Source organism: Phalacrocorax aristotelis, chromosome 1, assembly GCF_949628215.1.
Source record: "Phalacrocorax aristotelis chromosome 1, bGulAri2.1, whole genome shotgun sequence".
Taxonomy (NCBI): Eukaryota; Metazoa; Chordata; class Aves; order Suliformes; family Phalacrocoracidae; genus Phalacrocorax; species Phalacrocorax aristotelis.
In genome coordinates, this window is record NC_134276.1 from 59,479,312 (window position 1) to 59,496,725 (window position 17,414).

General features: G+C 43.9%; 1 protein-coding gene across 1 annotated transcript in view; it reads left to right on the forward strand.

The window, feature by feature from the left end:
• The first annotated feature begins 9,280 nt into the window (after positions 1-9,280).
• Positions 9,281-17,414, forward strand: part of TM9SF2 (transmembrane 9 superfamily member 2) — a 28,671-nt gene continuing 20,537 nt past the window's right edge. The window contains exons 1-4 of the mRNA XM_075090061.1: positions 9,281-9,629; positions 13,729-13,796; positions 14,909-15,002; positions 15,727-15,854. Coding sequence (XP_074946162.1) covers positions 9,498-9,629; positions 13,729-13,796; positions 14,909-15,002; positions 15,727-15,854 — 422 coding nt within the window. The 5' untranslated portion in view covers positions 9,281-9,497. The remainder of the gene's footprint in view (positions 9,630-13,728; positions 13,797-14,908; positions 15,003-15,726; positions 15,855-17,414) is intronic.

Here is a 17,414-nt window from a genome sequence, read left to right on the forward strand (position 1 = left end):
TTGGAGGACAAAAATTTACCCCATTTTGTACCTTCTTCCCTCTCCACACCTCTTTCTTCCTCTTCTGCCTTCCACGTTTGTTCGATCCCTTGCCTCCTTTTTACTAGTAGTTTAATGAAGATCACGTGTCCCTAGTTTGCCTATAAGAGTGTGATATGGGACAGCATTCAAAGGTTTCCTTGTACCCCTGCATGCAAGCCACCTTTCACACTATCTTTTTGGCTGTCAGGTCATCTTCCTGGGTGGCCACACTGGCCTCTCTCCATTCTCGCTGCAAGCCTCCTGCATCAGGGCCGTTTCTCATTGCATCTTCAGCACCTCTTTTAGGAGCTGACAGTTCTCCCAGGCTCCCTTTCCCATTAAAATTCCTTTCCACAAGACTGCATTTACCAATTCTTTGAGAGGGTTGAAGTCTTCTCGTTTAAGTTCATTAGTCCATTGCTTTCGCTCCCTCCTCTCCTGAAACTTGAGAGCTCTGCTGATTTGTGATCTTTTCCACCCAGATCACCTTCCTCCAGCAGCAGCATCTCAACCAGTTTTCCCATGTTAACCAGCAACAAACCACAAGCCGCCAGGTACAGCTGCGTACGCCTCACGTCACTGAAACAAAAAGCCACTCTTTATGCCCAAAACTTCAGGGACAGGCTACACAGTGCAGTTGCCTCCCAAACACTTATCTAGGACAGTTTCTTCGGCTGTTGGGTGTATCCTACAGGAGGCATAGGCATCACTTCCCCATGTCCCCTGCTGCACGCAAGGATCCAGTTCAAGGTACCAGCTTGCTGCAACTTAAGCAGGATGTTTGCAGCTCTGCAATCAGCCTCCTAGTCTCCATGCAAGCAATTCCCCTAGGAGCTGGGAACCAGCTCAAATGCTTTGGCTCTGTACTGTCCCTAGCTCTCCTAAGTCCTAGGATGTAACAGGCTAGAAAGAGACAGGTCTATGACCTTTAAAGCTGTGTCAATATCCTTGTCTCTGAAACAGCGGGCTTCTTTCCCCAGTAACAGGCAGTCAGACGTTCAGATGCAGTTACTGATTTTGCACGGTTCTCATCTTGGAAGCTGAATTTCTCTCTGAAGTCAAGGGAAGTGTCATCAGATGCCCAGCAACACTGAAAGTCACACATAGGTTGTCTTAAGAAAGGGCAACAAAAAAAGAAAAAAAAAAAACACCTCAAACCCCACAAAAATCAAGGCATACAAAACTGAAATGCAGATGTTAGAAAAACAGGAAAAAAGAACTTTTGCCTGGATTTCTCCCAGAAACAGCCACTATAATTCTGTTAGGCTGAAGATGAAGAAAATTTTCTTTTAGTTTTACCCACATCATCTTACATAGTATTTTAAGCATAATATTATTCACTATAATTTTTCACTTCTAATTGTCAAGTTCTTTTATTTCTAAGTGTAAAGCTTAAAAGAGGTAAGTAAAGCTTTTTTCAGTGTCAAATTCCCCCAGAATTAGAGGTCTGGGAGCACGGAATTACCATTACCATTTAACACACATCCTGCCTCTCACTGTTCTCTGTCCTGCTTTTGCTTTTCTCCGGCCGTATATTACCTTCTTGCCTTTCCCCACTTTCTATTCAGGCTGTCAAGGAAAGAGCAGGGTCTGACTCCCACAATGAAATGCTTCACCTGGGGAGACTGCTGAGAGTGAAATTGATAAAGGACAGCACCAGCCCAGGCAATTTCACTCACAGCAGGCACTTGCAGGTGAAGCACTACCGTAAAATGGATCAAGGTTACTCACCCACCACCTCCCAGCACAAGTCACAGCTGATAGCTACTACTTTCGTGATCTTTTCACCCGTCTCCTGCCAGGCACCACTTGCTCTAACCCTTGCATGAGAGGCAGGAATCAGCCATGCAGACCAGTGTTTGCTAGTGGGGAGATAAGCCCAGGTAAGTGCTCCAAATGTTGAATGCTCAGCTGAAGCGTGGCCCGGCCGCAGATTGGCTGGAGGCCTTCCTCAGGCCACCTCCTCACAGGTGGCACCCGGGGAGGATGCCCACGATCCCACCTGCCTCACTGGGTAGGATGCCTGCGATCCCACCCACCTCACCAGGTACAACTGTCCCATAGAGCTGTGCCAGTTGCAACTCCCTGATGGGACAAAGGCAACTTTTGTAGCATCTGATAAGGGAACCAGCCTGATGCTCGGTGTAATTTAGGACAACATATACACCATTTTAGCTGGTGGCTCCCGGAGATCTATTTCATCACGGGTCAGGTCCCAAGGGGTAGGGACACTATAAGTCCAGCATCACTGTGCCCCAATCCCGCTTTCTCTGCTATTTGAAAATCATGTGTATTAAAGGACAGCTTTTCACCAGCTCAGGATTTCTTTTTTTATTTTGATAGCAATATTCCTAAGAGCTTTACTGACACTGGGGCTGAGATTTTTCCTTCAGACAGGTTAGCAGAAGGAGCATCAGAGCAAAGCCTGGTGATGCAAAGTAGTGAAACTGGGCTCTGCCATCTACCCCTTTCTTCAATACTGAGAGTAGGGCATGAAACTTAAAAGCTCCAGATTTGAAACAAATAAAGAGATTTTTTCTTACATACTCATAATTTGTCAAGTGAAGATACACTATGTCATAACTGAGATCAAAATATTTTCAAATCTAAAAAGGCTTAAGCCTTTAAGAGGAACAGTTATGGCTGCAGTTACATCACATTGACAGAGCAGGATAAAAAGTTATGACAGATAACCTTTCTCATACTTCAGGGCATAAAATTCCAGGAACTGAAAGGATTATTGAGAAACTCTTTTTCTAAACACTGTTCCTTATGGAGCACTCTATAGTTGTCATTAGAGACTTGAATACCAGGCAGTGCCAGACATCTGGTAGAGCAATTCCTGCAGTACTAGTGGGGAGAAATCATTACGACAACAACTCTTTCTATGAGTCAAAAAATACTGATCATACCGTTTACAAAATTCAAGGACTGAAATTAAGACCTAAGAAGCCCAGTGCAAACTCAATGTACGTGAATACTCTGCTCCTAATTTCGCACATAATTCCCAATTGAAATTAGTGGAAAAATAGGAGTCTCAAAAGGATTTAACTGCCTCAATACCTTCATAATTCTTGTCTATATTTCCAGCAGCCACATCCCAAATCAGCTCTGCAGCCTTTACTGCAGTGTTCCAGAAGGCTTCCCATAATCTCAGTTTCATAAGCATGATTTGCTTTACAACAGCGCAAAATTCACTACCAGGAACTGGACTGGGGTAAAGATCTATGTCAATGAGTGTAGCTGATTGCATGTGTTAATAAATCATGCCTCAGAAGGATACAAGGTGAGGACAAAATATTTGAGAAATGTGACCACATTAACTGCTAATAACAAGGCAGTATCTGTGTGTGTCTGTCTGTGTGTTACCACTTACAGGCTAGAATAATTTTCATACAGACTACTATAGAAAAATTTTCTTCTCTTTTTTAACCCCCAAAATCTAGTTTACTCTTGTCAAAGACCCTGAACTGTCTCTTCTTAAAGGAAAAAAAACCCCACAGATTCTTCTTTTCCCGGTTGATAGAAAACAGTGATCACTGAGAGTGATACTTAAGCTTGGAAATTTGGATAAGCTTGGATATTTAAGCTTACAGTGAAACTATTAATGGCTGACCATGCTTACTGCTGAACAGGTAACCAGCTCAATTTATCTGGGGCTATTATCGCCATAAAAAGAAAGCATTCCCCTTTGTTTTATCCACAAAAATACTCCTGTATAACGGTTTGTTTCTCCCCAGTCCCTATAACTGGTACTAATGTGAACAGCAATTACAGTATTACACACTGAGGGCTGAACAAACTAATTGGTGCAGCCTGAACCAGACCTGCTCCAAACATGGGAGACGTGGGCCAAGGCAGGCAGCAATCTTCCCACACTTCCTTTTGTGCTGGTTTAAAATTCACCAGGGACCTCACAGAAACCTTACTTATAGCAACAACTGAAAAGAGTCATAAATGCAGCTGCTCCCGAGGCTGTTAGTGCTCAGACCGACTAGCTGGTGCCACGTGCCCCCTCTCCCTCCTGGAAGGGTCTGGTCTGTGTTTGCTGCAAGGCATTGGTGCGTGCCTCTTGGCACACTCATTTCTGTGAAGGCTCTGCCCTATTGTCTAGGCAAAGCAGTCAGCCAAGCTGAATTTAGCCTTAGATATAAAGTGATGGCTGTATAACCATCTCAGCATTTCCTTTTGAGACATAATTCAGTAGCAGATTTTACCTTACAGAGTTCTTCTTTGCCCATTTTATTCAATCAGTCCTTTCCCTTTTTAAGTTGGCAAGTCAGGTATCAGGCTGACTGCACATTTCTAGCGCCATATGAAATAGTGGAGAAAAGGACATAGGCCACATAGGCCTCTATAGTATACAAAACGCCTGAAAGGATTTGTGTTAAATACTAATTTGAAGCTGGTCATAAAGTCATGGGAGGTGCTGGATCTAATGCCTGAACAAAGATTGGAAAAAAAAAAGCCCCAAAACCAAACAAAGACAGCAATGGCACAACCAGATGTCCCTACACACTGTGTGGCTAGTGTGAACGCTGCACTGTTTACTTAGCTGCTGTTCAAAAGGATATACTTTTCCAGGAACGCTGCAGCTCTACTTTGACCCGAAGGAGAAGCATGCCTCATGTGCCGCTGAGCCCCGCAGAGTATTCACAGGTTGCAGCACGGCTCCTGCAATGTTCCTGAGCTGCAGGAGGCCAATGCCTACCCACCAGAGGACTGTGCTTTGGGAAAGAGGGAGGGAAATTGGCAGGATCTCTGCCCTGGTGCTTCACAGACGATGCTGCCATCCATCTGCGTGGTCTGAGGGTGCTCATGCCATGCCTCCACTCCTACCGGTCCCACAGGTGACATGGTCAATGACACCTTGCTATTGCCAAGGAAGCTTTGGATCTACAAAAGCACTAGGGCACTTGATGTGCTTGACTTCCACTTCAGGCACAGAACCATAACCCTGCTCTGCTGTTGTCTCACTGCGGAGGCACGCAGCCCCCGCTGTTTTCAGGCTCAAAGCTCCCTAAAGGTTGGCTTGCAACTGTTTGCAGAAGTACCTTATGCTTGGCAGGACCATATTGCTCAATTCTCCTCAAGCCAAAGTAGCATCAATCTTCACAAACCAGAATCCTTCACCTGTTCCATCTGCAAGAAGTTCTCAGACACGCTTGATACGTCTGCTGGGGGGAAGCTGTTACCAGCAATCACCCTTAGTACAGCCATCTGGGACTTTAATTCAACTTCCGGCCTCACCTGATGACGTCCTCACCCATGCTTCTCACTTTCTAGAAAAATGACCAAACTACCAGTCTAGGGGCTACTTAACAGCAGGGGATTTTCCCCCAAAATTAAATTTGTCATTAAGTTACTAGTCCCAATTGTCTTGAGAGAGAAAAAGAGCACGCTCATTTACAAAACTCTGTATTTTAGCTGTTAGGGGAACTCATCTGCAAGAGGGGAGATTTGGGTTCTGGGCTGCAAACATATAGTTTATATTAAACATTTTTAAAAGAATGTTGAAATGACTATTAGCAGTAAAGTGGATGTTAGTTGTATCTAGTTAGCACCCTAAACTTTATGCAACAGAGTATTATTCTGCTCTTCTGGTACTAAAAACAAGCTCACTGAATTGTAACTTGTGGGGGAAACAACTGTGTGCTTGCACCCTCCACAGCAAGGAGTATTTAGCCACTCCACAGCAAGTGGAACAGCCCCCCAGCTTGGCTGCTAAGGCACTATAGTGAGAACAGCAGGTTTCTGTGCCCTCAGGCAAAGGAGGGAATATGCTGGGTGAAGGCACTAGCCACTGAGCTGTAGGATACAAGGGGCATTTAAGAGTTTGTTTCTGAAATGAAGAACTAAACTACGAGAGCTGTGAATCCCCAGATGAAGGAGGAACTCCTCGCAGCCCAGGCATAAGCAGCAAACAGTGAGAACCACCACAGTAATAGCAAAAGTTATTCACAACAGTTCCTGATAAAAAGAACGGTAACATTTTTCAAGGAGTGGCGCTTATTTTCCCAGCAGTTTTTGACCACTCTGTATTCTTATCTCTCATTAAAAATCCCAGGCTGTTTGTTTGCTTTGGCCTCTGTTGGTTCACTAATCTCTGAAAGAGTAATTTTTCATACGTTTTATTTCACAGTCTTGCATAACCTTGGCATTTCTTATGATAAAACCTGCGATACTTGTTCTTCTAGTATTAAAACCACACCCCCTGTATTGTAACCTATAGCTGTAAAACCCGTAGGGAAGGAATCTAAGATGAGAAATTATCAAGCAAATTCCCACTGAAGTTCTCATTAAATTAGGGAAGGTGAATTTTGCCCAGGCTGAAACCAGGCTGAAATCTCAAGGTCCGTGGCCATTCCTGGGATTATAACCCATGGTTATAGTTGCTCCAAAAGAGTTGCTATATTGAATTAATAACACAGCCTAAAAAATGTTTTTCCATGTCACCTTTGTAGAGCAGAGAGGAGGGAGCATCATAGCATACAGCACCACATCTGCTGGAATGCTCTTTGCACCAACTGGCAGACCACCCCTTAAAACCACCCTGAGTCAGCACGTTTGGTTGTCACAAAGGCAGAGTAAGACGAGGGATTTAAACAGATCACAAAGCACACCGCAACTCCTACTCATCGTGCAGCTTTTGGAGCGTTCTCAGGGAAGATGAGGATTAAATGGGCAAAGGTTTTTAAATATTCTCTCATGTGAAGGAATGGAATTAGGCCCACAAAAGTAATTTGCTTGGAATATTAACTTGGGAAATGGGAGATACGTTTGATCTCCCTTGTGGCAGAAGAGAAACTGAACTTGGGTCATTTACAACCTGATTACCCTAACCATGAGCAATTTTAAATAAAAAGAGGGCACAGGGAATTCTTCTCCAGCTGCGCTTGTCACAAGGCTTGATCTTATAATTGTGCTTTTAGGATACCTACAGGATGAGACAAGTAGGAATTAGACCTAGGAATGAGAAAGGTAGATGAACAACTTAAATTTTAAACATGGAGAGTTCAAAAATATCTAATGCATACAATATGTTACAAATCAGCATGTATTTCTCTAAAACTAAGAATGGCTTATGTAGTGTAAAAAATATATAAAAATATGTTTTAAGTAACCTTACCTAAGGATTACATTATGTGGCCTTGGTGCTTAGATGCTCAACACTGCATCTGGTCAAATGGTGTGTGAACTCACCCACCTGGAACTCCATCCTGCTGTAGACAGGCTGGCAGCTATAGCCAGATATCTCATTTATTGCTTTCTGAGGCACTGGGATGTTGCATTTCAGGACACAGCCCAGACATGCCTCTGGAAAGCCCTGCTCATTCCTTACTGGCTTTACCAGCAATGCCTTAGCTGCCTAAAGACCTTGTCCATATATAGGATCATGTGAGCAACAGATGCATCCCCTGAACCCTGTGATAAATACAAGAAAGGAAATCGCAGAATCATATAGTCGTTAAAGACCTCTGAGATCCTCAAGTCCAACTCCACCATGCCTCCTAAATCACATCCCGAAGTGCCATGTCTGCACGTTTTTTGAACACCTCCAGTGAGGATGACTCCACCACCTCTCCAGGCAGCCTGTTCCAATGCATGACCACTCTTGCATTAAAGAAATGTTTCCTTATATCCTATCTAAACCTCCCCTGACACAGCTTGAGGCCATTTCCTCTTGTCCTATCACTAGGGACTTGGGAGAAGAGCCAATGCCCACCTCGCTACAACTTCCTTTCAGGTGGTTGTAGAAGGCGATAAGGTCTCCCCTCAGCCTCTTGTTGTCCAGACTAAACAAGCCCAGTTCCCTCAGCCACCCCTCAGCGAGGTGTGAATCAAGGAAATTAGTGGAAATGCTGCAACATTTATAAATACTGTTTTTCATTAGATGCTGTTGTTTGGAGTTCCTATAGCTGCACAAACCCCAAGTGATGGAAAATATTAGGAAGTAGGGAATGGTAAAATGAGCATCTGAGCAACATTATCAAAACAACAGACTTCTTATGACTGCCCCTTTTATTCAACCCCATGCAACACTACAGGTTAGGGGTAGGGTGGCTGGAAAGCTGCCTGGCAGAAAAGGACCTGGGGGTGTTGGTCGTCAGCCAGCTGAACATAAGCCAGCAGTGTGCCCAGGTGGCCACGAATGCCAACAGCATCCTGGCTTGTATCAGGAATAGTGTGGCCAGCAGGAGCAGGAGCAGGGCAGTGATGGTGCCCCTGTACTCGGCACTGGTGAGGCCATACCTCGAGTGCTGTGTGCGGTTTTGGGCCCCTCAGTACAAGGACATCGAGGTGCTGGAGCGTGTCCAAAGAAAGGCAACAAAGCTGGTGAAGGGTCTGGAGGGCAGGTCTTATGAGGAGAGGTTGAGGCAACTGAGGTTGTTTAGCCTGGAGAAGAGGAGGCTGAGGGGAGACCTTATCACTCTCTACAACTACCTGAAAGGAGGTTGTAGCGAGGTGGGTGTTGGTCTCTTCTCCCAGGTTACTAGTGAGAGAACAAGAGGAAACGGCCTCAAGTTGTGCCAGGGGACGTTTACATTGGATATTAGGAAAAATGTATTCACTGAAAGGGTTGTCAAGCACTGGAACAGGCTGCCCAGGGAAGTGGTTGAGTCACCATCCCTGGAGGTATTTAAAAGATATACAGACACGACACTTCAGGGAATGGTTTAGGAGACCTGGTGGTGTTGGGCTGACAGTTGGACTTGATGATCCTAGAGGTCTTTTCCAACCTTAATCATTCTGTGATTTGGTGATTCTACAGGGTTTTTTCTGGTGGGGATTTTTTTCCAGTGACAGCAGCCATCAGTGACGCAGAGGGAATGCAGACCCGGGTTGCTCTGAATGCTGAGGTGTAAGGGATGGTCACTACAGCCAACACCTTTCTGTCCGTCTGTCCTTCTCCTCCCCGGCGCCACTCAGCCAACAGTAGGTCTCCCCCCAAGTTCAGTCTGAAAACCGGGAGAGCTGTCCGTAGCGAGAATGTATTAAAAGAGAAAAAAAATGTATTTTAAAAAGAGCAACGAACGTTAACAGCCGCGAAGAAGCCAGCGCAGCCTGACCGGGGGCCTGCTCCCCTTCTTCCTCCCCGGCCGCGGCCCGGGCCGGTGCAGAGGGAGGACCGGGGCGGGGCGGTGGCGGGCGCCGCGCTGCCATGGCAACCGGGGCTGGCGGAGCGCTACCCCGGAAGCGAACGCGTAAAGCCCGGACCGGTTCGTCGCGTGCGCCGGCCACGCCCCCCCTCCCGCTCGTCCGGCGGTCCGCGCGGGGTGACGTGTCGCGGGCGAGAGAGAAGCCGGAAGTGGCGGCCGTCCGTCAGTCTGTCCGTCCGTCTGGGCGGGGGCGGGGGGGAGACGAAGCCACTATCGTTGCCGCCGCCGGCGCGCGAGAGGCGCCCAGGGACCCCCTCCCGCCCGCCTCCGGCTCACGCCGCCGTTCCTCCACCGCCGCGCCCCCCGCCCCCCGCCATGGCCCTGCGGCGGCTACTCATCGCCGCCGCCCTGGCGGCAGCCGCGCCCGTCCCCGCCGCCGCCTTCTACCTGCCGGGCCTGGCCCCCGTCAACTTCTGTGAGGAGGGCAAGGAGAAGCCCGAGTGCAAGGTGAGCGGGGCCGGGGGGCTTGGGGGGCACCCCGCCGCCACCGCCGGCCTGAGGGGAGGCCTCGGCGCCCGGGTTGCTGCGCGGCCCGAGTTTTACCCTTCTGCTGGGGGCGGCGGGTCTGTGGTGGGTTGGGTTGGGTAGGGTTCCCCCCCCCGCCGAGGGTTTGTACCAAACGCCCACGGGGGCTGTTGCTGCGGGGGTTTCGAGCGTGTTCCCCTTCCCACCGTGACCGGTAACGGTGAAGCACCCTTCGCCCCTCGCCGGGAAGGAAAGGGCCATCGCTTCATCTCGTGATTTACAGTCACGTTACAGAGATGGGAAGCCCCGGCCGGCTTATCTCTTGGGCGCTTCTAAATACTTGTTGGGAAGCTGCAGAAAGTAAGGATCGCAGTGGCGGGTCGTGCCGGTCGGGTGTGTGATTCTTGGCAGGAGCGAGCAGCCGGTGCCTGCAAGCAGGTATACAATCAAGGCAGCCTTTCCTTGCTGTCTTTTCTCGGCTGCAGGAATCTGAAGTGTAGGGGCTTCTTGGCCCCAGAGTCTCACATGAAGCTTAAACTTATTTTCATGCCTACATAAGTGACAAGCGGACTTCACATCACATAACCAAATTACTGATTTGTAAGGATGTTGGCTGATAGGGGCTCTGTACTTAAAATAGTCTTTTCTCCTTTGGGTGAGCTTTAGAAGTTGTTTGCTGCTGCTGGGGTGGAAATTACGCCAGACCATGCCTTGAGACTTGAATGAGAAAGTTCAAGACCAATAGCTTTTACGATCCCTTGTCTTATTGCTGTTACAAGTGGCTATCTCACACTCTTATCTCCCAGCTTCTGTGTTACATGAAACACTGGTCCCTGATTCTTCAGAATAAGAGTATATTTATACTGTATCCTTTTGCCAATCACCTTGCACTGTCTTTATCCATTTGCTGTCATGAATCAGTAGAGCGGATAATAAGCCAAACATGTAATGAAAGCGTAGTTGCTATAAATGTCTTTTCCCTTCTTTAAGTGTATTGTTCCATTCAGACCAGCCAAACCTTGTGCCTAACACATAGCTGTGGATTTTTTCACTCATTTCCGTGCCACTTCTGTTGTAGTAGTAGAACATTCTGTGGATGTTTTTTATAGGATCATAGAAACAGTGTCTGGAAGCAACCTTAGGAGGTCATGTAGTCCAGCCTCATGCTTGAAGCAAGACTGTTGCCAACACTAGATCAGCTCAGCTCTACCTTTGTTTAAGCAAGCCTTGAAAATATCCATGCATGGAGCATCCGTCACATCCCTGGGTGACCTGCGGGGTGCTGCACTACCCTCTTAAGGATTTTTTTTTCTTCAAGTACAGGCTAAGACTTTCAAGCTGCAGTTTATAGTTTTTCACAACACCCATGAAAAATACAGCTATGTCTGAATTATTCCTGTTTTAAGCTAGGACTGTGGCAGAAAGTTGGTTTTGGTTTGGTTTTTTTTTAAAGTCAAGTAAACCAGATTGCCTACTGTCTTCTGTATCCAACCTGAGATGCTTATGGGGTCGTCCTTCTCAGACGTCTTTTTTTTTTTTTCCCCTCGTATAATGTGTACAAAATGTTTGTCTCCTTATCCTGAGAATTCATCATTCTGTAAATGTGAAGTAAGGTGCTTAAGTAATGTAAATCTACCACCAGCGGTTAGCTGAATGTTTTAGGATAACCTCGACAGGTGTATTATTGCAAAAATATCTTCCTGAAATTAGCCACCTCTTATAGTCCTCTACCTCGTGCCAGCCATTTGTGTACTAAGCAAGACATAGGCATATGGAGAAGCCTAAATCACTCTTCACATCTAAGTCTTGCCATGTAGCCTGCAACTGAATGTAGTCTGGTCCCTGGTGAGGAGAAACAATATGTGATCAGATGATTGCTATATCATAATGCTTACGTAAGAGGATAAAACTATGCTTCCCTGGACAACCTTAATTTTTTACGTGTTCTTGCTGAGTTCTTAAAATTGTCACTGTTGATTATGATGTCAGTAATAATACTGAGTTTTATTCTGCCTAGAGGATTTAGATCCACAGAGCAGATCTCTAAATGGTACTATTTGTCTGTTATAATCTCTATGGCTCTCTGGTCCTCTGTTGGTGAGATGGGATGTTGTTAGTGGGGCACGTAGCTAGCAGCACAAGAATGATGAAACTCATGACTTTCCCCCTTCCTCCAAGCTGTGTACTAATCTGCTTGGGCAAACTCAGCTTGGCCGCTTTGTCTGTTTTGGTTAGAACATGATCTGTGCAGACTTAAATAGTAACTCTTGCCTGAATATTAAGAATCCTTTCTCAGTTTAAAAAAATACTGATGCCTCCAAAGGGGGCTTGCCATTGTATGGGAAATTGTTATATCAAAGATACTGATCTTTGATAGAAAGTAACACATACTTCTTATGGAAAATTGAAGCATTCAAGTAAATCTCCTCCTCCAATGAAAAATAGCTAATCTGAGGCTGTGTTCCTGTGGCCAGCTGAGGCACACTAACTTCTTGCTGCTAGAAGTGAGAGATTTCATTCCTGTATTCCTTGGGGCAATGTCTTCCTCTCCTCTGCATTGTCCCAGCTGTGTTACTTGTTAAATCCTTTTTTGAGCTTATTAACATGGCAGGAAAATATCCAAGTTTTTGCCAGACTAGTTTTTTGCTGTGTTAGTGAGTTGAAGTGGCTTATAGAATTATGGCAAGTGTGCGCTACCCAGAGGTAAGAAGCAGGTCTGTGTAGCTTAGGGCAGGGGTAAGAGGTACAGTAAGGTGTTGTGGCTTAAATGTGTCAATTTAACATCTCAAAGCACCCTACGGCTCATGGAACTGCATCCTGACTTGCACGTGGGCAATTACAGAATATCAGTAAAACATAGCACCTGACTGAAGTATCTGAGCTACAGATACAAGTGAACAATTCCATTCACTTTTTTCCCCCTCCAGAATGTCTTGCTTTGGCTAAACTTGAGTGAATTTTCATAGGGAGGAAAAGCTTTCCTGTTGCTTCCTGGTGAGAAAATAGATGGCTTGCTGTTGAAAGGGAGGTCTTGTTCCTGAAAACACTCTTCTTCCTTTTGCTGTCTCCAGCTCTGGTCTGATTGCACAGTATTACAGTTCAACTTGCTATGCTGCTAAAAACTGCTCTTTAAAAATTTTTGGGGTAAATCTTTTTTGCTGTTTTAGCCAGTTGAATTGGTTTACTGTGCAAGCAGGTAACTGCCAAAAGCAGTGTAAGGTAAACAGTTTACATGTATTGGGACTGCGGGACTAGAATAAAGGAAGGGACTTTGAGGCTAAGAGGGAAGAGTGAGAGACCTCTTCCTTTCCATAGCAGGAGACTACCCCATCTGTAATTCATGTGTATAGACCAAACTAGACTGAAACCACAGCAGACTTAATTTCAGGTTCTTACTCAAGAGTTTCTAGAGTTCTTAATAAACTTCTGTAAGAAGGTAAATGAGTATATCTTTGCCTTCTCTTTGGAAAGAGCTTCTGTTCAAACTTCAAATAGAGCATCAGTCTGAATACGTTGTTTAAATCCTCATACTTCAGTTTTCAGTTGCAACATAGATAAAATTGTGGAGCAGCTTAATTATAGGGAGAAGTACTATCTCATCCATTCTTTCGTTCTTGTTCTTTTAAGACTTTTATTACACAAAAGTTGTGGCAATGAATAATACAGCTCTAACTTGGTACCTTAAACTAAAACACCAGCAGCTGTGGTAATTTTATTATTCTTGTGCATGGTTTCTTGCTATCTTGTAGTTCGCATGGTTATGTTAGCCTTAAAGTGGTTTTGTCATGTGGTCACTGTTTTTGTGATGGTTAGATAGTGTTTAACTTATGCTGTCAGCAGATACGGTTCATTACACAAGAGTCTGTGTTACAAGATGTATAATTGCACAAATCTTACATTTTCAGCTTCACTTTACTTTATTCACACAAATCTATGTATCTAGGCGTCCCTGCTCAAGCAGGGGGGTTGGACAAGATGATCTTCAGAGGTCACTTCCAACCCCAACCATTCTGTGATTCTGTGATCTGTCAGAATTGAAGAAGTGCTTTAATGTAACTGCTGATTATCTCCTCTCTTTCAGTCTGGAATTGAGCTGTTTGTGAACCGGCTTGACTCTGTAGAGTCTGTCCTTCCCTACGAATATACTGCGTAAGTATATTATACTGTTTATGTCACTTTAGTTGTCAGTTCTTCCAAAAAGATGAATTTAATTTATCTTAAAGTATTATCTACCTCTTGCTACAGCAGTTTGCCAGTGAGGACCATCTATTTATTTACTAACATAAATTTACAAATACAGAATTTTCAATGAGGAGGTGGGTGCATACATTGCTTCCTTCTTCTCAGTTGTGCTTGCTTATACTTTAGAAGTAGTGCATGGGTTCATAGGCCCTCACGTAGGTCAAATCGCTGCTTTAGAGTAACTTAAGGTTAAAATGTGTGTGTGTGTATAGATAATATTTACTATTCTGCATTAGTTGTCATTTCTGGAGATCAAAGTAGTAGCGCTGTCTTTAGTAGCCTGTAGCCAGATGAGTTAAATGGTAATGAGGTGTGAACTTCCCATCAATTATCTTAATGAGGTGTTAAATGTTTCCTTGGTACACATCATAGGAGTGAACAAAATGTATCCCTGCCTGGTACAACTATGTAAAGTTGCTTCAAAGAATATTTTGACTATTAATATTGAAGAGGTTAAGCATTAGTTATGTCTTAACTTTAATGAACGCAAATGTGATACACTTGAAATTAGGCTGGAAAAACTTGGAGGATGTGCTATTAAATGTGTTGGTGAATAAAACTGCAATAACCTGTTTATTTAATAGTGCTTGTTGTAAAGGAGCCGTCTCGGTGTATTTTTTTTTTCTGTTATTATTACCTCCACACCCAAGAATCTGGCCTGCATGCTTTTTTCTCAGAGCTGTCATAAAACTCTATGTGAAGGTTTAATTCTTGGCTAAAATCCCTGTTCAAAGAGGAAACTTTGTACTACTTAAGGAAACTTTTATGCTACCATGTTTAATATAAACTGTTCTGAAACAGCTGATTAAGAGATTTGATTGTTGGTTTTATTTTGTTCTTTTCAAAATGGGACTGTGATTTTCACACTTTGCTTTGCACATTCAAAGAAGGAACTGTTGTCTAGAAGGCAAGCTGTATAGTTACTTGTGATGAAGGTGTTGATTTGGGAGCACTCTTTGAGGTCTAATGCTTGCAGCTGAGAATATTTTATTAACTTCTGTATCTTTTCTGTAATTCAGGTTTGATTTTTGTCAAGCAGAAGGAAAGAAGCGTCCCTCTGAAAACCTTGGACAAGTATTGTTTGGAGAGAGGATAGAACCATCTCCTTACAGGGTTTGTTCTCTGACAAGGGGTGTCTGGTAATACGTACATTCAAATGTAACCAAAGGAGATCAGGATCTTGAAGATCCTCTTCATAAGGACTTTGTCTCGAAGAGCTTCGAAATCTGAAATTCCACATAATAGAAATCTATCAATGACACCTAATTGTAACTATGCTCTTTGCATCATGAAGCTGTAGCTGCGGAGGTTGTGTTCTCTCTTTGGCAAAACCTGATTCTTACTCCTCAGCTGTCCCCTTGTTAGAGGAAGTTGAGTACTCTTATTTCTTGGAACCAGATCCGAAATTACTGCAGCTGTAAAGTGGAAGTATTAGAACTGGTGTTAGCCAGCTTGTCTTTGCTGGTGACTGAAGCTCTCGCCTTTGCTCCTACATATAGTAGGAGAGAAAGTTATCAATTGAATCTGCCTGGGACAGCATTGCTGCTGTGAGGTTAAATGACTTGTCTTGGTAAATCATTGCAGAAAACAGGTTTTAATCAGTAACAAGGAGCTCTTAGTGTAGGGCTCCTACAATGAACACAGGAGGGTTTTATAGCACACATCAAAATAAAAACCTCCTCTGGAGTGCTAATATACATAGTCTTGGTAATTTGTTAGGTGTTTTTATTATAATAGTATAGGCAATTTAAAATGCATAGGGGAAATTTGCTAAAATACTGAAATGATACAAAGTTTGTTACAACCTTTTTGCTCATATGTCTTTCATTTTTCTTAGTTCACATTCAAGAATAAGGACACATGTAAATCTGTTTGTACAAAAACATATGATACCACAAAGCCAGAAGATAAACAGAAATTAGACTTTTTGAAAAAAAGTATGCTACTGAATTATCAGCACCATTGGTAAGTTGATAGCTAAATTTATAGGTTGCTTAGTCTAGTATGTTGGCGATAATTTACTTTATCATTTTGTATTTGCAAGTTAATACAGATTGAACACCAGGTATTTGCACTGAATCTATTACCCTTCTGTCCGTGCAAAAGATGTTCTATTGTTTATCATCATAAAAAATTTCCTTCGCTTGAAGGATAAGCACCAGGTGTAATGGAAACAAGTCTGTTTCCAAACAAAGCTTTGTAGTTTTTGTGCTGTCTCTGTGCCTACTGTAAAATACTGCTATTTCTTTGCACCTGTAAATGTAGAAGTTAATCGTGCCCTAGCTTGAGAAAAGTCTTAAGGGACCTTCATTCTATTGCTGTATTGTCTTTGTTTTCCTCAAGAGCCTTTGCGCTCCCCTTCAGATGTTGTGTTGAGGAGATAGGATCAATGGTTCTGGTAGTTTTATGCCAAGTTTGTTTCCCCTACAGGATAGGCAAGTGAAAAGTGGCCATTGAAAATTAATTACTGAAATAATTTTGAGGAAATTATAAACGCTTGGTCCCTTCCTGTTTCCTGAGACCCTCTGTAACCATTTGAGTTGTCTTGGAGCATGCTGGGGCTGTTTTCTGCTTGGGCACAGAGGTGCTCTTCCAACAGGCTTTAAGGGTGGGGCAAGGCTGAATGCTTATGCTGAATCTCATGCTGATTGTCACTTAGGATTTAGCTGTCTTCTGCACCCACATCCAGTTGCTGGGAAATGTTTATCTGCGGGTTCTGTCTTGACACTGGAAATACCCAGCTGTGCTACCTGTATTTGTGTAGTGCTTTGTAGGTTGGTATGCTGTGCTAACGGCAGCCTTTGGGTGCAAGGCTAGAAGGAACAACTTTGTCATGAAGTCGTCAGAGCTCCTGTGGCATGTCTTCGCAAGTAATACATGAGCATAATTAACTGATGTTGCCCATGTGATTCTAAATATGTGCTCCCTGCTTCACAGAAATAAAGGTTTCAGTCTTCATCGAATTAGATGAAAACTTTCAGGATATAGTAGTAAAAATGCAGGTCAAATGTTGAATCTCACCATTGTCATTAAATATTTTTCTGTAATGTCATGTTCCATTTCTTCGTTTTCGAAACAGCCACCTGTGCTGGAAAGCCAGGGAGTGCTTTTTCTACTGTTCTTGGGAAGGAATATGGGATACCCTTTATAGGGATAAACTATGGCTCGCTGATGTAAATCTTTCTAGGAAAGTCTTGAAAATCAGTGTTGTTGGAAGTTGATAGGTTAGGTCAGAAGGGTTCATAGGCAATAGCCATATGTTTATGTAAGTGAACCAGAAAGTAATAAAGAAACCCTGAAAGGCACAGCTACTTTTGCAGGGATTCAGTGTGGATATGCCTAATGCTGAAATAAATGGAGCTTCAAACATGCTGGATTGGGTTATATTCCTGTTAAATACGGCATGTATTTATAATATGTACAGCATTTTGAATTCCACTGATGCATGTTGGTGTGGTATAAAGCTTCAGCTTTATAGGTTTTTGTATGTTTTGGTGTATAAATGAAAAATAGTTTCCCAAGGCT